This window comes from Symphalangus syndactylus, chromosome 9, assembly GCF_028878055.3.
Source record: "Symphalangus syndactylus isolate Jambi chromosome 9, NHGRI_mSymSyn1-v2.1_pri, whole genome shotgun sequence".
Classification (NCBI taxonomy): domain Eukaryota; kingdom Metazoa; phylum Chordata; class Mammalia; order Primates; family Hylobatidae; genus Symphalangus; species Symphalangus syndactylus.
In genome coordinates, this window is record NC_072431.2 from 22,825,300 (window position 1) to 22,844,862 (window position 19,563).

Genomic DNA, 19,563 nt, shown 5'->3' on the forward strand with positions numbered 1-19,563 from the left:
GGCTCGGCGGCCAGCTGGCGGGGCCTTGGACCAGCGGCGCGGCGCAGGGCGCGCTCCCAATCGCTAGCTCCCGCCGTGCTCGCCGCTGCGAGCTTTCCGGCCACGCCCCGCGCGCGCCCCGCCCACCTCACTGCCTCGCTGTGGCCGCCGCCGGCAATTCCAGACTCTGCTAGGGTTAGCAGAGCAGCCGGTAACGTTGCTGGACCGGGACGCGCGCTCAACTGAGGAGGAACCCCAAAGGCAGGCAGTCGGGGATCCGGGAAACGGGGACACCTTCGGGCGCGAGGGGCCTGTGTCTGGGCTGCCTGTTGGCTGGGAAGGAGGACGCACCGGGGCCGCAATATGAGTCGAGTGCTCTGGGATCCCGAGGGTGGTCGCGGCAGCGATGTGATCGCGAAAGAAGCCGGTGGGAGAACCGGTCGAGGGGCTAGGTGTCTTGACCCTAAGTGCTGGAGTCCGCCGAGGAGGGGCTGACTGGGGCACGGGGTCGGTTGATGAACAGCGCGGTCCGTCTTTCCTCCTGGGCTACGGGAAAGTCTGGCTTCACCTGTGCACAACAGGTAGGCGTGGACTCTGCCTGCCAGCGGGAGCCGGGGTCGCCGGGCGTGTAGGGAAGGTCAGGAGGTCGGAGCCCGCCTCGCCAGCTCGCCGCTCCCAGGACCCGCCCTGCGGCGTCCGCTGCGGCAGTGGTCAGCCAGGAGCGGGGCCCCGGCCCAGCCTTCGGGCGAGCTTCCTCAGAGGCCCGTTGGTTTTCTGCAGGAACCCTCAAGGAGAGTTCCCAGAAGGGAGCAGTGGAGAGTGTGGATATTTGCCTTCTGTTTCAGTTCTCTCCAGGAAAGAAAGCTTTTCCTTTGGTAACATTTGCTTAGTGTGAGGAAACATTTTGTTTCCCCCTACTCTCGGCCAACGCGGCGTTATTTCAAGTGATTATAAAGTCTTTAGAAACTTTATAAAGCGTTTTATAGTGCTTATTTATCACGGTAGTGGATACCTCTGGCAAGTTGGGATAATTTTCTTGACTGTCAAGTCAGATAATAATAAAATGGCTTGAGCTCCTACATTAAAGGTCATAGTTATCCATTATTTCTATGTGCATTCATTTATTGAACAAATATGCAGCACTTTTTTTGGGCTAGGCGCCCTTAAGGAATTTACAGCCTGAAAGATGTTAAAAGTTTAAGGAGGAAAAAAGGGGCCCACAAGTACAGTTAAGAACTTGCAGAGAAAATACTCTCAGTGAAATTACTTAAGCTGCAGGGAAAGCAGAAGTGTGGTTAGAATTGAGCATTAGTTGGATGGGGAGAGGAGAATTTTGTTTCATTTTCCAAACATTTTAGAAAGTATGTCTTTGAGAAAGTGATTTTAGATAAAGTATCGAAGCCGAGATTTGTGTTACATTTTAATACCACTGACTTTTTTTTTTTCCTTAACTGGTAAGCAGGCAGGATTTATAATATAAGAATAGTGACAGTTGGAGAATACTGTAGTATGGATTTGTTGTGCCTTGGAATGCAGGTGTTTTACCTAGATAACTGTAGAATAGAAGAATAAGAAAAGACTCCTCACCTGAAAGTCAGGAGACCTGAATTCTAGCTTAAGTTCCCTCCACTATTTATGGATGTTAGATTAGGTCACTTTTTTAGTGTTATTCATTATTGTATCTGACTTTAGTCATAAAAAATACATGACTCCAAAGTACCTTTTTAATTCTTAAATTATTAATTAAAATTAACTGCATTAAACTAATGAATATATTATCTACAGAAAAAATTACTTTTTTACTTGTCTTTAACCAATGCACTTACCTTTCTTCCTGCTTTGTTTCAAAAAGGTTGAGGCAGTTTATAATAATCTTTCTTAACTATGAATAGCATAAGGGTTAAATTCTGGATTTTTTAAATTCTAAAATTATTCTGAATTAAGCATTTAATGACATCTGCATTTTTAAAAAAAGCTCTGTTGAGTCTTGTGTGGTTCGTTAATTATCCCATAGTATAATTGAAGAGTTTGAACAATCCTTTAATGAGACCACAGTCCTCATATAAATAACACTTCTACTTCTTCAGGAGACATTGAGAAACTGTTATTAAATCTCATTTGAGAAATCAATTAACTGGGGCCAAAAAACTTAGTAAAGACTTGCCTGTGTCACTTAATTAGATCCTTTGTCTAGTTCTAGTGTTAAATTTTTGAATTAAAATAGTGCTCAGCAATCTACAGCCTGTAGGTCAAATCTACTCTGCTGGCAGTTTTATAAAAGTTTTATTGAACACAATGTTGCTTCGTTATGGCTGTTCATGTTTTGTTTTTGAGTAGTTGTGGTAGAGACCGTGTGGCTACCAAAGCTTAGAGTATTGTCTGGTCCTTTACAGAAAAAAATTAGTGGACCCCTGAACTAGAACTCTTAAGTACTTAATCACTAAATCTTTTGTAGGAGGAAATAGATTAAATTCAGTTTTAATTCTTTTGTTTGTTTGTTTGTTTGTTTTTGTTTTTATTGAGACGGTGGGGGGGGGGTGTCTGGCTCTAGCCCCAGCTGGAGTGCAGTAGCGCGATCTTGGCTCACTTGCAAGCTCTGCCTCCCCGGTGCAAGTGATTCTCCTGCCTTAGCCTCCCGAGTAGCTGGGAGTACAGGCATGCACCACCATGCCCGGCTAATTTTTGTATTTTTAGTAGAGACGGGGTTTCACCATGTTGGCCAAGCTGTTCTCCAACTCCTGATCTCAGGTGATCCGCCCGCCTCGGCCTCCCAAAGTGCTGGGATTACAGTTGTGAGCCACTGCGCCCAGCCTCACTTTTACTTATTAATCTTGGTTTGTCATTATAATGTCAGGTAATTGTTGGATTCATAAATGCTTCTGGATCTGCAGTGTGTAATGATAGAGGAGGGGCATGGTTTTTCTGCTACATTTATCTAGTATAAAGTTTTATAATTTCGGCAACTCTAGCCTTTTTTTTTTTTTTTTTTTTGAGATGGAGTCTTGCTCTGTCCCCCAGCTGGAGTGCAGTGGTGCCATCTCGGCTCACTGCAACCTCCGCCTCCTGGGTTCAAGCGATTCTCCTGCCTCAGCCTCTGGAGTAGCTGAGATTACAGGCGCGTGCCACCACACCCAGCTAATTTTTTTTTTTCTTTTTTTGAGACAGAATCTCACTCTGTTGCCCAGGCTGGAGTGCAGTGGCGCGATCTCGGCTCGCTGCAAGCTCTGCCTCCGGGGTTCACGCCATTCTCCTGCCTCAGCCTCCTGAGTAGCTGGGACTACAGGTGCCAGCCATCACGCCTGGCTAATTTTTTTGTTTTGTTTTTTGTTTTTGTTTTTGTTGTATAGTAGAGATGGGGTTTCACCGTGTTAGCCAGGATGGCCTCCATCTTCTGACCTCGTGGTCTGCCCACCTTGGCCTCCCAAAGTGCTGAGATTACAGGCGTGAGCCACCGCGCCCGGCCAACTCTAGCCTTTTGTAAGCCTAGGGAAGAGGAAGAGTTTTTATATATTTCTCTAGCAACTGTGTTATTTTAAGTTTTAATTTAGATCTGGTATGGGAAATTTTTTTCGTTTAGTAAACTCTCTTTTTACTATGTCATTCATAGGGTTTATCATAAGCAGCAGTAAGGTACCTTTACTCAAAACAGTTTTTTTTTGTTTTATTTATTTGTTTATTTTTATTTTATTTTTTGAGACAGAGTCACTGGAGTGGACTCAAGCGATCCTTCCACCTCAGCCTCTGAGTAGCTGGGGCAACAGGCACATGCCACCATGCCTTGCTAATATTTTGTATTTTTTGTAGAGAGGAGGTTTTGCTGTGTTGCCCAGGCTGGTCTCGAACTCCTGGGCTCAAGGAATCCCCTCATCTCGGCCTCCCAAAGTGCTGGAATTACAGGTGTGAGCCACCACATCTGGCTTCAAAAAAAGAGTTTTTTAAACAGGAATCTAGTGATTAAAATCTAGTGATTCCTAGTTGGTCATAAGGTCAGACAGAATATTATTGGAAGTGTAACTGAACAAGAAATCAAACATACTTACAGTGAGAACCAAATGGAAAGTTAGCACTCTTTAAACAGATACCTAACAGATTGAAACAGGAGTATATATCCTGAATCATGCTTGGGCTTTTTTTTTTTTTTAATAGTAACAACACAAAATATTTATTTCTAGAAAAGAAGCATAATATGGCCATATTCAAGCACTATATTAATTATTTGCCTAAGAAATTGGAGCTGGTTATGTGACAAAAATGAAGGAAAACTTGAAGAAAGTGATAATTTTAAATATTTACAGCTGTACATATACTTTTGCCAATCTTAAAACCATCGACCAGATGCGGTGACTCATGCCTGTAATCCTGGCACTTTGGGAGGCCAAGGTGGGCAGATCGCTTGAGGTCAGGGGTTTGAGATCAGCCTGGCCAACAGGGTGAAACCCCGTCTCTACTAAAAATAAAAAAAATTAGCCGGGCGTGGTGGCCGGTGCCTGTAATCCCAGCTACTCAGGAGGCTGAGGCAGATAATTGCTTAAACTCGAGAGGTGGAGGTTGCAGTGAGCTGAGATCGCACCACTGCACTCCAGCCTAGGCGACAGAGCGAGACTCCATCTCAAAAAACAAAAATTAGCCAGGCATGGTGGTGCACGCCTGGAGTCCCAGCTATTCAGGAGGCTGAGGTGGGAGAATCGCTTGAACCCATGAGGTGGAGGTTGCAGTGAGCTGAGATCCTCCCACTGCACTCCAGCCTGGGCGACAGAGTGACATCCTGTCTCAAAAAAAAAAGAAAAGGAAAAAAAAAAAAACCATAGTATGGTGCTAATTTTACTAAATTGTTGTTTTATGTGTGTAATGTATTTTTTCAGTAACTTAGTTGTCCTGTGTTGCCCAAGTAATGCTTCTCAATGGCATTTATATACTTTTCTGTTGTATTTGGAGGTTTCTACATGTTGAATATATGCATATTTGTGTGTCTGTACACAAAATAATATCTTACTCGAAACAAGTAATAATACCTTTTTTATGTAAATAAAATTACCAGAAAACGGAAGTTACCCATTGAATCACCAAAATTCTTAAAAAACTATTTTGGGAGGAAATCAGAAAAAAAGCAAAGCAGATATACAGGTACAAAATCCCTTAGTCCTAATTCTAGAGTCTAAAAGGCTCTGAAGTTTTTTTCTTAACTCATTTGGTAGCAAAACATGACCTGAACTGATGCAAAGGTATTTGCAGTCATTATCCCATCTTATGTGAATATGAATCTGCCTATCTTTTGCTGCAGAAATATCAGTTAGCTTGATTTACAGAGTGCTGCCCTAGACAATTGTGGGGATTTGATGAAATAGATGGTATGTTTACTGTATTCCATGGGTAGGACATGAAAGTGGCAGTCAGAAGGCAGAATAATACGGAGTTATTCCAGGGAGCTGTAGTTGCAAAGAGCCTAGCTGGACATCTGGCAGGGAGTGAGAAGCAGTGCCTGCCAAGGAAAGCCCTCAGGTGAGGCTCCAAGAGGTTAGAAATTTAGCTAAATTTTAGGTTAGGTAGCTAAATTTTATGAGGTATGTTGTGAATTAAAAGTAGGAACCGGCCGGGCATGGTGGCTTACGCCTATAATCCCAGCACTTTGGGAGGCCAATGTGGGCGGATCACCAGGTCAGGAATTCGAGACCAGCCTGACCAACATGGTGAAACCCTGTGTCTACTAAAGATACAAAAATTAGCTGGGCATGGTGGCGCACGCCTTAATCCCAGTTACTGAGGCAGGAGAATCACTGGAACCCGGGAGGCAGACGTTGCAGTTAGCTGAGATGGTGCCACTGCACTCCAGCCGGGGCGACAGAGTGAGACTCCGTCACAAACAAACAAACAAATAAATAAATAAATGTAGGAACCATGAGGAAGAGCCAGGACATTAGACCATAGTGTGGATTAAGGGTGAATCTGTGAATTCTAACTGAGATGTAAGAGACGTGAACAATTAGAGGAGAGGGAAAAGGAAGATTCCAAAGCAGGTAGAGTCTAGTGGCTAAACTCGGAAGTCCTAGGTAGCAGATTGCACAAGCAACAGATAACAAGGATTGACTCATTTTGAAAATGGAGCAAGAATTTCTGGCCTCTCCTGTAAACCCTGATGTGCTGGAGGAATAATGGCATCTTGTACACTTTGGTCCTGTATTAAGTAGCTCTATATTTCTCTGCTTTTAAAAATATCTATATTCAATATTATTTGTCTCTTCCTTCACTGTTAGCTTCCTGCTCTCAGTGGGTTTGCTCTTTTACTTTTAATGTATTTCTCTACTCTATCTAGAATCCAAATAACTGGATTATTAGTCATGTCTAAACTAAGAATGAATAGGCTTTGATGGATTTATGTCAGTAAAATCCATGAGTTCTGAAACAATTGCTCTATAGACTTTGTTTTTTTACTTCCTGTTACTAGAATCTCAGTTAGGTACCAAGTAGTGTGATTGCTAGCTAGTGACTTTCAGAAGAGTGTGGTGGGAGATACAAGAAAAGTAAAACTTCTTAACTTAAAATCTACCTCTGGCATTCCTGAAGGTCCAGAATGAAATGCCCCTTCCATGGAGAGATGGGAGGATTGGTGTGTGGAATGAAGCATAATAAAAATAGTCAAGAATAGCCAAAGACTAAACTAATACTTTTAGTACTTACTGATTTGCCATCTAGATGGAAAGGGCTGTCTGAAAGCTGATGTCTCTGGAAGACGTAACACTAACAAAAAGCCTCAAAGTACTGGAGACATAAAAGTGAAGTGATGAGAAAGAACAACAAAGTTAGAAGGATTGGATGCTTCACCAGCTGTGGCAATAACTGTATTAGTAATAGCAGTGATTACTGTAGAGACTATATGAAGTAGTTGAAAGAATGTGGATTTTAGACAGACATGGACATTACCTTCTTCTTCCACTTAAGTAGCATTTCAGCCTTGGACAAATTTCTTAGCTCATTATCTTTCTGTGTAAAATTAAAATAATAATATCTTAAGTTTCAGTATAATGAGGATTAAATGAGATAGTGAATTAAAAGGTTTTAGTACGTAGATCCACAAAAAATAATCATTTTTCTGTCACTGACATCTTAGAGTTGGTTCCTACTGCTCAGCCTTATCCCCTCCCACCCCCCAGAACACTTCGTTTTACGCTTCCGGGGTGTTTTCTTTCATAATCTGGAAGGAGAATTGCTACAAACAGTTATAGTCCAATTGGGGCTCCCACTGGCAATCTCGCCATCATGGAATCCAGCTTCTACCATTTTTCTCATTCCTTACAATAACATGCAGTATTTTGGAAAAACAAAAAAAAAGAAGGCAGAGTAAATTCAGTCCCCAACCTGTAACCCTATTTCACCCCACTTCTTATAAATTTCTTGTCCTGGTGTTAAATTCTTTGTCTTGGTAACTCCTGTTTCTCTCCTATTCCACCCTGACTTCTCTATCCTAATGGGATGTGCTCCCCATCAGTTCTTAGAGCAGTGTGTTTTTGCTGTTCGTATTGCTTTGTATTATGCAGTGGTGAGTGGTAACATTCTTCCCATTCCTACCAAGTTTGCAGGAAATATTCTTGGCATCTTGGTACACTGAATGTGTTTTCATTATATATTACAATTAGAAGTATTAGTGCTGTGCCTGGGGTGTGTCAAAAGTTAGGTTTTTGTGGTACGAGTTAGAAAACATGGATTCATTTGACTGTGGGAATTCGTATTCAGAATTCCGTAAATCAAATTTTAAAATATATAGTACAAGTCATTTTTAGTTTGTAAGGGATGTATATGAAAGTTACTTAACAGTATAGAATAACACAAATTTTTTTTGAGATGGAGTTTGGCTCTTGTTGCCCAGGCTGGAGTGCAGTGGCCTCATCTTGGCTCACCACAACTTTCACCTCCCAGGTTCAAGCGATTCTCCTGCCTCAAGCCTCCCGAGTAGCTGGGATTACAGGCGCCTGCCACCATGCCTGGCTAATTTTATATTTTTAGTAGAGACAGAGTTTCTCCATGGAACTCCTGACCTCAGGTGGTCCGCCCGCTTCAGCCTCCCAAAGTGCTGGAATTACAGGCGTGAGCCACTGCGCCTGGCCACAGACTAACACAGATTTTTATGTGAATTGATAAATCTTAGATATACAAAGTTAAAACTTCATATATTTGTCTTCTTTTTTTTTTTTTTGAGATGGAGTCTCGCTCTGTCACCAGGCTCCCAAGTAGCTGGAACTACAGGCATGTGCCACCACACCCAGCTAATTTTTGTATTTTTAGTAGAGACAGGGTTTTACCATGTTGGCCAGGATGGTCTCAATCTCTTGACCTCATGATCCACCTGCCTCGACCTCCCAAAGTGCTGGGGTTACAGGCATGAGCCACCGCACCTGGCCGTCATCTTCTTTCTTTATTTACATCTTTATGAGAAGATTCTGTTTATATAGATAATTTGATCCAAAATATTAATCAGAAATGTCCTCTTTTAGGTAGAAGTATGACATCGATAATCATTGATAGTGGAAATTATATATCCTTCTACTAATAATAAATCATTTCAGGCTGGGCGCAGTGACCCACGCCTGTAATCCCAGCATTTTGGGAGGCCAAGACGGGCAGATCACTTGAGGCCAGGAGTTCGAGACCAGCCTGGCCAACATGGTGAAACCCTGTCTCTACTAAAAATACAAAAATTAGCCAGGCATGGTGGCACATGCCTATAATCCCAGCTATTTGGGAGGCTGAGATATGAGAATAGCTTGAACCTGGGAGGCAGAGCTTGCAATGAGCCAAGATCACACCACTGCACTCTAGCCTGGGCAAGAGAACGAGACTCTGTCTTAAAAAAAAAAAAGAAAGAAATCATTTTATAATATGAACAAAAAAGAAAATTTTAAATTTTTTGACCTATGCTAGTCTTTAATGATTAGTATTTCAAATATTGTATTCTATAGAACACGAATTTTATGAGATTCCTAGCTGGGAAAAAAAGAAAAAGGGAGTAGAGGAGAGGCCTATGGTTAAAACATGTTTAGAAACATCAAATGCTTTATCTGCACACCCTCTTGGCAGTACATAGTGCACATTACCGTGTTACATGTATGGAGAAACTGGTGAAGAAAACAGGCAACGTGGCATTTCCCAAAACGATTTCAACTTGGATTTTCCCCTCTTCCCACAGAATACATATTTTCATTCTTCTGGCAGTATTCCACAAAGTACTCTTGGTAAACACTGCTTTATCTGAAGGTTTCTCTTAACATGTAAAACTTCTGCACTTGTAGTTTTCCTTACTTTTTTTCCCTCCCATTAAGCCTTTTGCACTCCTGTGCATTTGTAGTTTTCATGGTTTTATATGACAGCCTAGTATTCTTTGAATATGTTAAATTTTAACCATTTCTCTTGTGTTGGACTTGTAAGTTCTTTTGAATTTTTACTGGAATTACAGTTAATTACAGTGCTGTAATTAGTACTTTTATACTTATATTTTCGTTTTCTTGTGAATTTTAAAAAAATGAATGTTTTTGTCAAATGGTTTTGATATTTTTGTAACCTCTGATAAATAATATTTTTTTCTAAAAGAGTGGAACCATTTGTACTGCCACTATTTATATTAAACTATCAGCTTTTCTAAAATTTCGGCATTGGCTATAAAAGTTTTTGCATTTTTCATATTTAGATTTAATATGCATAGTTTTGAACCACTCAGCTAAATCAAATTTTTCCTATTGAGCTTAAATCATTATTATATTGTTAACATTTCAAATTTTTAACTAATGATAGCCAATTTATTTGTAGGGTTGTTATAGAGAATTAGAAAGACTAATATTAAGTTCAGACAAAGTAATATCCTAAGTTTGAATTTCATTTTCAGAGATTTTTCTGCTGTTTTCTGAGGCAAGTGATTTTTTTAGCCTAATTTTAAAATACTTTATTGTAGAAAGAAGGAAGCAAGATATTTCAGATTCAAAGATGGAATTGATACAGACAAGATTTTTAAATTATCAAGTTATAACTGTGTTAAAGAACTCTAACATTACAAATAACTTGCTTCTTATCCATTTTACCCTAAAACTAATAAAGTATACCAGTTAAGTGTCAGCAAACCAGCTTTAGGATTCTGCCTAGAGATATATAAAGTACTGTAACAAAAGGACTTAATTTTCTTTATACCAGGGGCAGCCTTCTTTAAGCAACATCTCAAGTGTGGCCTAATGTTCTGTGTAACTGGTGAGTTCCTGTTTTTGTAACGTATAATTTTGCAAAGCCTAAATCACAAATGAAAATCTGAGGTCAGGGTGGAATAATCTAGCTTCCTTTTAGATGAAAGCTAATTACTATATTTTTGGGAACGGTTTGGATTTTAGGATTTATCTGTGTTTCTTGAATTGTGGGAGTTCTTGAGAGTTGGGGGGTTTTTTTGTTTACTTCATGCTTTTTGTTCAAAACTGAGGAACTAAGACTATAGGGTGAGTTGAAGCTGTTATGGTGTCTTTTAGAGAAGTAAAAGTCAAAGAAAAGTAATTGAAATTTAAGTCCGAGACGAATCCCAACACTTCAGGTACTTGATACATGCTGGAATTAGTTTCATTTACTGTTTAGTGACTTTTTTGTTTTGTGAATTATTTTCATGCTCCAGAAGGAAGACACTAACAAACCAATCCAATAAACCTATCATATCTTGTGTCCAACGTCCCCTTTGATTATTTGTGATTTTTCCCTTTTCTCTCCTTGAAATGATATAATCATTTTAAGGAACTAAAGTGACCAAGAAGATTAGGAATACTTTTTTCTCCCAATAAATTTAAACGTATGTTTCTGTCCATACCAAAATAGACCTGTAAACTCTAGAGAGAGAAAATTATATTAGCACTTTCTATCAGGACCGGAATAATCAGCAGCCTGTATGTTTGTTGACATTGTTGAAGGTGCTTACACTACCATGCCTAAATAAAATTGAAGTTAACTCATTTCCAGATGAATTAAAACCAACCCTTGTGGATAATATGGTTGGTTTTGTTTGTTTTAAGACAGGGTCTTGCCGAGGCTGGAGTGCAGTGGCGCGATCTTGACCCACTGCAGCCTCCGCTTCCCTATCTCAAGGGATCCTCCCACCTCAGCCTCACGAACACCTGGTACTACAGGTGTGCACCACCACACCAACTAACTTTTGTATATTTTGTGGAGACAGGGTTTTGCCATGTTGCCCAGGTTGGTCTTTAACTCCTCGGCTCAAGTGATCTGCCAGCCTTGGCTTCCCAAAGTGCTGGGATTACAGGCGTGAGCCACCACGCCTGGCCTGATAATACGGTTGTTAACTGCTCTTAGGGATGGTTTTGGAGTAAGTTACTTTAGAAAAGAAAACTGTGAGGCCGGGTGTGGTGGCTCATGCCTGTAATCCCAGCACTTTGGGATGCCGAGGTGGTTGGATCACCTGAGGTCAGGAGTTCAAGACCAGCCTGACCAATATGGTGAAACCCTGTCTCTACTAAAAATACAGAAGTTAGCCGGGCCTGGCGGCATGTGCCTGTAGTCCCAGCTGCCCTGGAGGCTGAGACAGGAAAATCACTTGAACCCGGGAGGCGGAGGTTGCAATGAGCCAAGATTGTGCCATTGCACTCCAGCCTGGGCAACAGGGTGAGACTCCATCTTTATAAAAAAGGAAAGAAAAGAAAACTGTGGCCCTAGAATATTGGTGCCCTGCTGGTTCCTTTTTCTATTAGTAGTCAATAATATACATATGTGTTACTCTAGGCTAATAGAGTCACTAGTCTTAATACAGAGCCATTCAAAAAGAAAGAATACTATGCAAAGTACAGACGTTAGTGCAAACACACACTATGTCTGATATTTGAAGACTGGTACTTAAGTTGAATCGCATAAATTGTCAAGCCAGCCTTTTTTTTCACCTATAAAAATGGCAGTTTCATGTAGTTCAACTTACTCGTAGCTTAGTGGTTCTTCAATTTTTCCATTAAAATAGTATTCTTATGTGCAAAAGGGAGTGATTTTTGTTAAATGACGTCTAGAAAGGTATTATAATTCTCAGGATTTCTTTGAAGTCTCATGTTTTATCTTGAAGTGTTTTATTTTACCTTCTATTATGCATAAATCTGTATTTTAATATAAAATAATGTTAAAAATTAATGCTTAAGGAAAACTTCAAGTAAAATTTGACCCTCTAGTCTAAATTTGACCTCTAGCATAGTAGTATGCTTCATAATCCGTTGGCACACTGCTGGAGTTATCCCAATTTGAAAAGCATAATTTGGATGTTACCTTGGTACCTTAGGTCTAGTTCACAGTGCCTACTTTTCTCAACATAATAGACCTCTGGTATGAAAATGATGACTGAGTAACTAGGAGTATCTATCATGTACAAAGTACAGACAGAGAGAAGCAAATAGTGCTCAGAGAAATACCTAGTCTAAAAGCATTTAAATACCTTTATAACTTAGTTCAGTTATTGGCTTTAGGGTAAGCACATACAATGTTTGGCTGTAAAGTAGTGGAATTAACATTCTTGTGTAGCTTTTAAAAATATATTAATAGGGCCGGGCATGGTGGCTCACCCCTGTAATTCCAGCACTTTGGGAGGCCAAGGTGGGTGGATTACCTGAGGTCAGGAGTTCGAGACCAGCCTGACCAACATGGTGAAACCCTGTCTCTACTAAAAATACAAAATTAGCCAGGTGTGGTGGTGAATGCCTGTAATCCCAGCTACACGGGAGGCTGAGGCAGGAGAATTGTTTGAAGCCGGGAGGTGGAGGTTGCAGTGAGCCGAGATCACACCATTGCACTCCAGCCTGGACAACAAGAGTGAAATTCCATCTCCAAAATACATATATATATATGTATTTATATAGAATAAGTGATGATAACAGGTACATGTTAATGTTTCTTTTTGGAACAGTTTGCTTAGGTCTAGAAGTTGCTAGGTGCAGGCAGCATTTTGACTAATACTTCATACTATATTGCATTCATGGAGAGTCATAATATACATTAACCTAATTAAATAGCCTGAGAAATCTTACAGGTAAAAATCCCTAACTTTGTCTTAATGCAAGATTCCCAAATTTATTACACCAAGGAACCTGATGTTCTGTCTTTGGGAAACAGTGTAATCTAGTTCCATATATGCACAAATTATGTACAAAATGTAAGCTTTTTAAAAAATGACTGGCATTGGTTTTTTTTGTTCTTTGATCACGGCTCGCTGTTGCCTCAATCTCCTGGGCTCAAGTGATCTTCTTACCTCAGCCTTCTGAGTAGCTGGGACTGCAGGTGTGCACCACCATGCCCAGCTAATTTTTTTATTTTTTGTAGAGATGGGGTCTCATTATGTTGCTCAGGCTGGTCTTGAACTCATGGGCTCAAGCAACCCTCCTGCTTTGTCCTCTCGAAGTGCTGGGATTATAGGCATGAGCCACTGTGCCTGGCCCCACTTCTCATTTTTTTTTTTTTGAGACAGAGGTTCACTCTTGTCACCCAGGCTAGAGTGCAATGGAATGCAATGGTGTGATCTTGGCTCACTACAACCTCTACCTCCCGGGTTCCTGGGTTCAAGTGGTTCTTATGCCTCAGCCTCCCGAGTAGCTGGGAATACAGGCATATGCTACCATGCCCAGCTAATTTTTTGTATTTTTGGTAGAGACAGGGTTTCACCACGTTGGCCAAGCTGGTCTCGAAATCCTAATCTCAGATGATCCACCTGCCTCGGCCTCCCAAAGTGCTGGGATTATGAGCATGGGCCACTGGGCCTGGCCTAACCTCTCACATTTTTGAGGGGCTTGATTGGATGAAAGGGTGGTAGCATAGTATGTTGTGGTTAAAACAGATATATCTGAAGTCAGATTGCTTAAGTGCACACCCAGGTTCTGTGTGACCTTGGGAAAGTCAGTTAGCTTCTCTGTGCTTCAATGTCCTCATCTGTAAAATAGGGCTAATAAAAATAGCTGCTTCATGGACAGTTTGGCAGATTATTCAAGAAAATAATGTAAAGCACTTAGAGTACTGCTTAGACTATAATAAGTAATCAGTAAATATTAGCTGCTTCTGTTAAATATAGCTGGCATTACATTTGGAGCAGCAGTTTTATGAAATCCTTTTTTCCGGTAGCAACTAACTATACTTTGAAAAATATATTTAAATGTATTGACATATGTGTTTACTTGTAGTAAATCACCTTATAATCTCAACAGAAACATTAAGGGAAACTAAGAGAAAAATTAGAAAAATAAGCATTTCTCAGGTATATGTAGGGTTGTGGTTATTTTAAAACATATAGCAGATAACATTGACTGAATTTGTATTCATCTCCCTGATGAGGTAAGACTTCAGGTAAGAGCAGCAGCCATCTGTTTGCAAAATGCCCTTGCTTATCACATTGGTAGTGCGTATGTGGAGCTCTCAGGTGCATTTTAGACTTGTGAGTTTAGATGCGAGATTACCAATATGAATTGTCTACTTCCTTTAGGAGTAATTTACATAAGGAATGTATTGAAGGCATTAGAGATGACTTTATGACCTGCTTATGATCTCAAGCTTTTTACTGAATTATTTATTATCACATTGTGTTAGCTATTTTGCTTCTTGATCATTTTACACCACAATATTGCTGCTGCCTAAGGAAAAAAAATGTCTCTTCAGCAGATCCTAATGATTTCTAGAAAGGGTAATTTGATTCTGAAGATAGGATTTTGACTTGCCCTGGTATTAATAAGAAATTTTCTCTATGATACTGTGGTTATTTCCACCCCCCAAACAATCATAGATGCTAAGTGCAAACTTGCTTTTCACCTTTTGTGTATTTAGTAGGGTTCTTCCAGAAATTATTTCTGTAGCATTTATTAACTGTATCCTTAATTGTGAATATTTTGGCTAGTTCACTTTGATAATTGAACAAAGGAAAGGAGGGTTTTTTAAAACAAGCTAGAATTTTTGTTGCTTCAGTAAAAATGAATGTTTAGCAGCATTGTTTATATTACTTTTTTGTTGTTGTTCGAGACAGAGTCTCACTTCTGTCTCCCAGTCTGGAGTGCAGTGGCGTGATCCTGGCTTACTGCAACCTCTGCTTTCAGGGCTGGAGTGATACTCCTGCCTCAGCCTCCCAAGCAGCTGGGACCACAGGTGCACACCACCATGCTTGGCTAATTTTTGTATTTTTCATAGAGATGGGGTTTTGCCTTGTTGCCCAGGCTGGTCTCAAACGCCTGAGCTCAGGTGATCTGCCTGCATTGGCCTCCCAAAGTGCTGGGATTACAGGTGTGAGCCACCACACCTGGTCACATTGTTTATATTATTTGTCCTGTAAAAGTGACATTTTTGAAAATGACCTAAGATTTTCTTTCTCTTTCTTTTGTCTTTTTTTTTTTTTTTTGGTGGAGACAGTGTCCCACTGTTACCTAGGCTGCTTTCAAATTCCTGGCCTCAACAGTTCTCCTGCCTGGGCCTCTCATAAAGTACTGGGATTACAGGTGTGAGCCATCGCACATGGCACTGGACCCAGATTTTTTCTTTTTTTTATTTTGAGACAGGGTCTCACTCTTCACCAGGCTGGAATACAGTGGTGTAGTCATGGCTTACTGAAGCCTCCACCTCTCTGGCTCAAGTGATCCTCCTACCTCAGTCTCACAAGTAGCTGGGACTACAGGCACACACCACCATGCCTGGCTAATTTTTTAATTTTTTGTAGAGGCAAGGTCTCTCTATGTTACCCAGGCTGGTCTTGAACTCCTGGACCCAAGACTCAAGCAATCCTCCTGCCTCAGCTGCCCAAAGTGCTGGGATTACAGGTGTGAGCCACTGTGCCTGGCCCTGGACCCAGATTTTTATGCACAGTCTTCTTATGTTTAAATGTTAGCCCCAATGCATTGCAGGCAGTGTTGACCAACAGGAAACCAGTTTGTGACTACTGTCTTTTAAAGAGGCTTTTTTCAGCTATATTATAATTATGATGAGCTGATACTCTAAGTAATTTCCAACAGGTAAACCGTTGGAGAAAAACGTGAAAAAATGAAAAGCCTTTCCCAGGTCTGTCATCTAATTTTCTAATACCTCTTTAGTTACTGGCTTCTCTGTAAAAGTATGAGGTTTGTTTAGGGAAATGTAAGATATGTATTTTAAATATTTTAGTTAAATTAGCTGTAGCATTTTATCTACATTCCTATGAAATTCCAATTAACATGTTTCTATTTAGGTACATTAGTGAATAAGTATACTCATCTTTTGTATATGATATGGTACCTTCTGTGTTCTTTAATGTTCCTGATGATAGCTGCTACTCCTGTAAGTAGTAGTATTTTTTAATAGCCAACTTGTGTTTTATTTCTTAAATAATTTTTTCTACTTTTTATTGTGCTTTTTTAAAATGCAGAAGAATGAAGAGTAGTGAAATGATAACTCACATACCCACTACCTATATTCAGCTGTTAACATTTTGCCATATTTTATGGTTGAGTGAGTGATTTAACCATTTAAAAAGTAAGTTGCAGTAAAGCATCCATGTCCTAAAAATAAAAAATTCTGTCTAGTAATCACAATGCCACCTTATAAATCTGTATGTTAATGTGAATATGTATGTATATACATACACTTATATGCTGTGTGTGCTCTGTAACAGCACTAAGGTGTACCCAGGAGATGCTGTTGAATAAGACAATAATTTCACAAACCCTGTGTCTTCTGTTGATTGTTTGCTATAACAAAATTAAGGCTACATTGGATCTAGGTCACAGCAGATATGATCTTGATTGCTATAATTCCTGGACAATACCCATTTTAAAAAGTTTGCTCTCACAAGACTTTCAGAGATAAGACTAGTTAAGATTGGACTCTCCTAAACTCCCAGCCTAAAACTACAAGCAGTGCCTTTATTAGGCTGGGGGAACTGATGCTAATGGGCTTAAGTCCCTCTTGGATCTCCAGGCAAATGACAGGGCATGTACCTAGCTAGGCAAAGGCCCGGAGAGATGACAAGCTTTACTATAGAATTCTAGTAGAAGGTCTGGATGTTTGGTGTCATTTGTTAATATGTACCTGTTACCCATTTTAGGAAGTTACTTAAAGTACAAAGAAAACCCAACACGGAATAAACAGCCTAATCTTAAAATTTTCAGAATTTTAGTGGAATGTCTCTTCTGTTTAGCAAGTTTTTGCATACAAATGCCAATATTGCTACTCTATTTTTGCCTGTCTGCTTGAGTACAGAATATAAAGGTGGATTTTATGTCAGTGTTAACTAGAACATTATTGGGATTTTCCCAGATTCACCCTAGAGCAGTTATAAAAAATGTATACATTTAATTATGTTTTCACTTTTCTGATTTCCAATATTATGATTGCCTTCCTTTTTACTCCCCTTTTAAAATATATTATTTTCCTGTATTGCAGATTTTTATTGTTAGGTATATTGACCGAAGTTTAACGAGAAGAACTGTGACCAGCTGGGAGGATTGCTGCAAGGAATGGAATTAGCTCATAGCTTACTGCTGAATGAAGAAGCATACAATCAACTAGGTGAAGTTCAGAAGGCAGAGTTTATTTTTGAGTGGTTGAGATACTTGGAGAAGCTCTTGTTAGCAACCAGCAGGGTGGGTAAAATGACAACATCTGTTTTTTTGTTTTAAGTGCCCATGTTTACTTCCTTTGGTTTGCTTTTCTAGTTTTTTCCAGAATAACCTAATTTAGCTTTACAATGTTAGACTTTGTTAAAACTTACTGAAGCATAGTACATTTTTTGTTCCCTCATCAGAATTTTTATTATCAGAAGAAGTTTTCGCTATTCAGAAAAGCAGGAAGAAATTAGCTCATGTTTTTGGTATTACTTTAAAAATATATGAAACACCAACTACAACTACTTTGTATTATACTTCGTTTTTGTTATGGTCTGCATCTATGTTCCTCCGTGTACATAAAGCCCTGGTACAGTATAGTGGCTAAACAATGTAGTGAGAGTTTCACTTTAAAAAGGTATGAAGACTTGAGGTGTATGAATTCAAGAGCCTATGGATAAACAGATTCTCTCTTAAAAGCTTATGACATGAGTGTGAAAAAGGAAAACTGATCACTCGTACCCTTCACCTACATTCAGGAATTAGTAACATTTTGCCGTGTTTGGTTGATTAATTTACTAAGCCGTTGAGGTTGCACTTTACTTTTAGCCTACATCTCCTAAAAATAAGAACATTTTTTCACATAATCACAGTACTATATGCAGTTCCAAAGTGGTACAAAAACACTACTCATGGAGACATTTAGAATTTAACAGAAGACATTTTATTTATGAATTTAAAATAATAGCATTCCAAAACACATTCTTGTTCTGAGACAACAGGGAGCTATGTGACTCTAGTTATCAAAATATTTGACAAGTTTGCTGATCTTTAAGAGGGAAAAAAAAGCAACTTCTAGATTTGGGGAAAAAAATTAACAAAAGACAAAATTCTATACACTGACAGATATTTTATTGTGGAATTTTAGGCCCCAGTGAGCACCTGAATACCATTAGCTTTGTAATGATACTGTGTACTCTTTATTCAGACAGCAAACAAGGAAAATGGAATAATGTTATTAACATTTATATACATAAGCTTGCAAAAAGAAAATTGCGTTACACTTAGGAATAGATCTGAATAAAACAGGTAGCCATTACAAGGTCAGCTCTGGTTATAGATTATAGGTTACTGCTTTATGCAGCTATATATGGGGGAGGTGTAGGATTAGTAACTCAGATGCTGTAGTTGAAAATACAAATTTGGACATGCTGATGCATGCTTATAGACCAAGTTACATGGTAGGCTGAAGCAGGAGGATTGCTTGAGCCCAGGAATTCGAGGCTGTAGTGTAGCACTATAATTGCTCCTATGAATAGCCATTGCAGTCTACCCCAGGCAACACAGTATGACCTTGTGTATTAGTCCGTTCTCACACTGCTGTAAAGAACTACCTGAGACTGGGTAATTTATGAAGAAGAAAGGTTTAATTAATGCGCAGATATGCAAGCTTAACAGGCATGAGTGGGAGGCCTTAGGAAACTTAAACAGTCATGGGAGAAGGCGAAGGGAAAGTGAGGACCTTCTTCACATCGTGGCAGGAGGGGTTGGGGGAAAGTGTCACACACTTTTAAACCATCAGCTCTTGTGAGAACTCACTCACTGTCACAAGAACAGCATGGGTGAAATCCACCCCCATGATCCAATCACCTCCTAGCAGGCCCCTCCCCTGAAGCATGGGAATTAACCATTCAGCATGAGATTTGGGTGGGGACACAGAGCCAAACCATACCACATTGTCTCTATTAAAAATAATAATACAAATTTGCTCTACCTTTCAAACAAAAGAAAGATTTCGAATGCATAGAGCCCTTATATTTGTTAACAGATACTACAGTATAATGTGGTTCGGAATTTTTGGAGGGCTTTTTTATTATTAGCAGGGCAGCAAACTACCTGTTTAGTCTGGTGTAATGACCACACTACCAACTTATTTGTAACTTCCAGTCAAAATAACTTTGTATTTTTCTAGAGCCTTTTTAGTTCTTAAATATATGAAAGAAAAATTATATTAGAGGATTACATATAATTATAT

General features: G+C 39.7%; 1 protein-coding gene across 13 annotated transcripts in view; it reads left to right on the top strand.

The window, feature by feature from the left end:
- The first annotated feature begins 91 nt into the window (after positions 1–91).
- HEATR5A (HEAT repeat containing 5A) overlaps positions 92–19,563 on the top strand; it is a 134,988-nt gene continuing 115,516 nt past the window's right edge. For 9 of the 13 annotated variants that reach the window (XM_063645890.1, XM_063645888.1, XM_055291586.2 and 6 more), the window contains exons 1-2: positions 92–240; positions 17,368–17,567. In XM_063645890.1, the coding sequence (XP_063501960.1) occupies positions 17,442–17,567 (126 nt within the window). In that variant the 5' untranslated portion in view covers positions 92–240; positions 17,368–17,441. The other 4 variants (XM_063645889.1, XM_063645893.1, XM_063645891.1 and 1 more) reach the window with 4 other exon arrangements.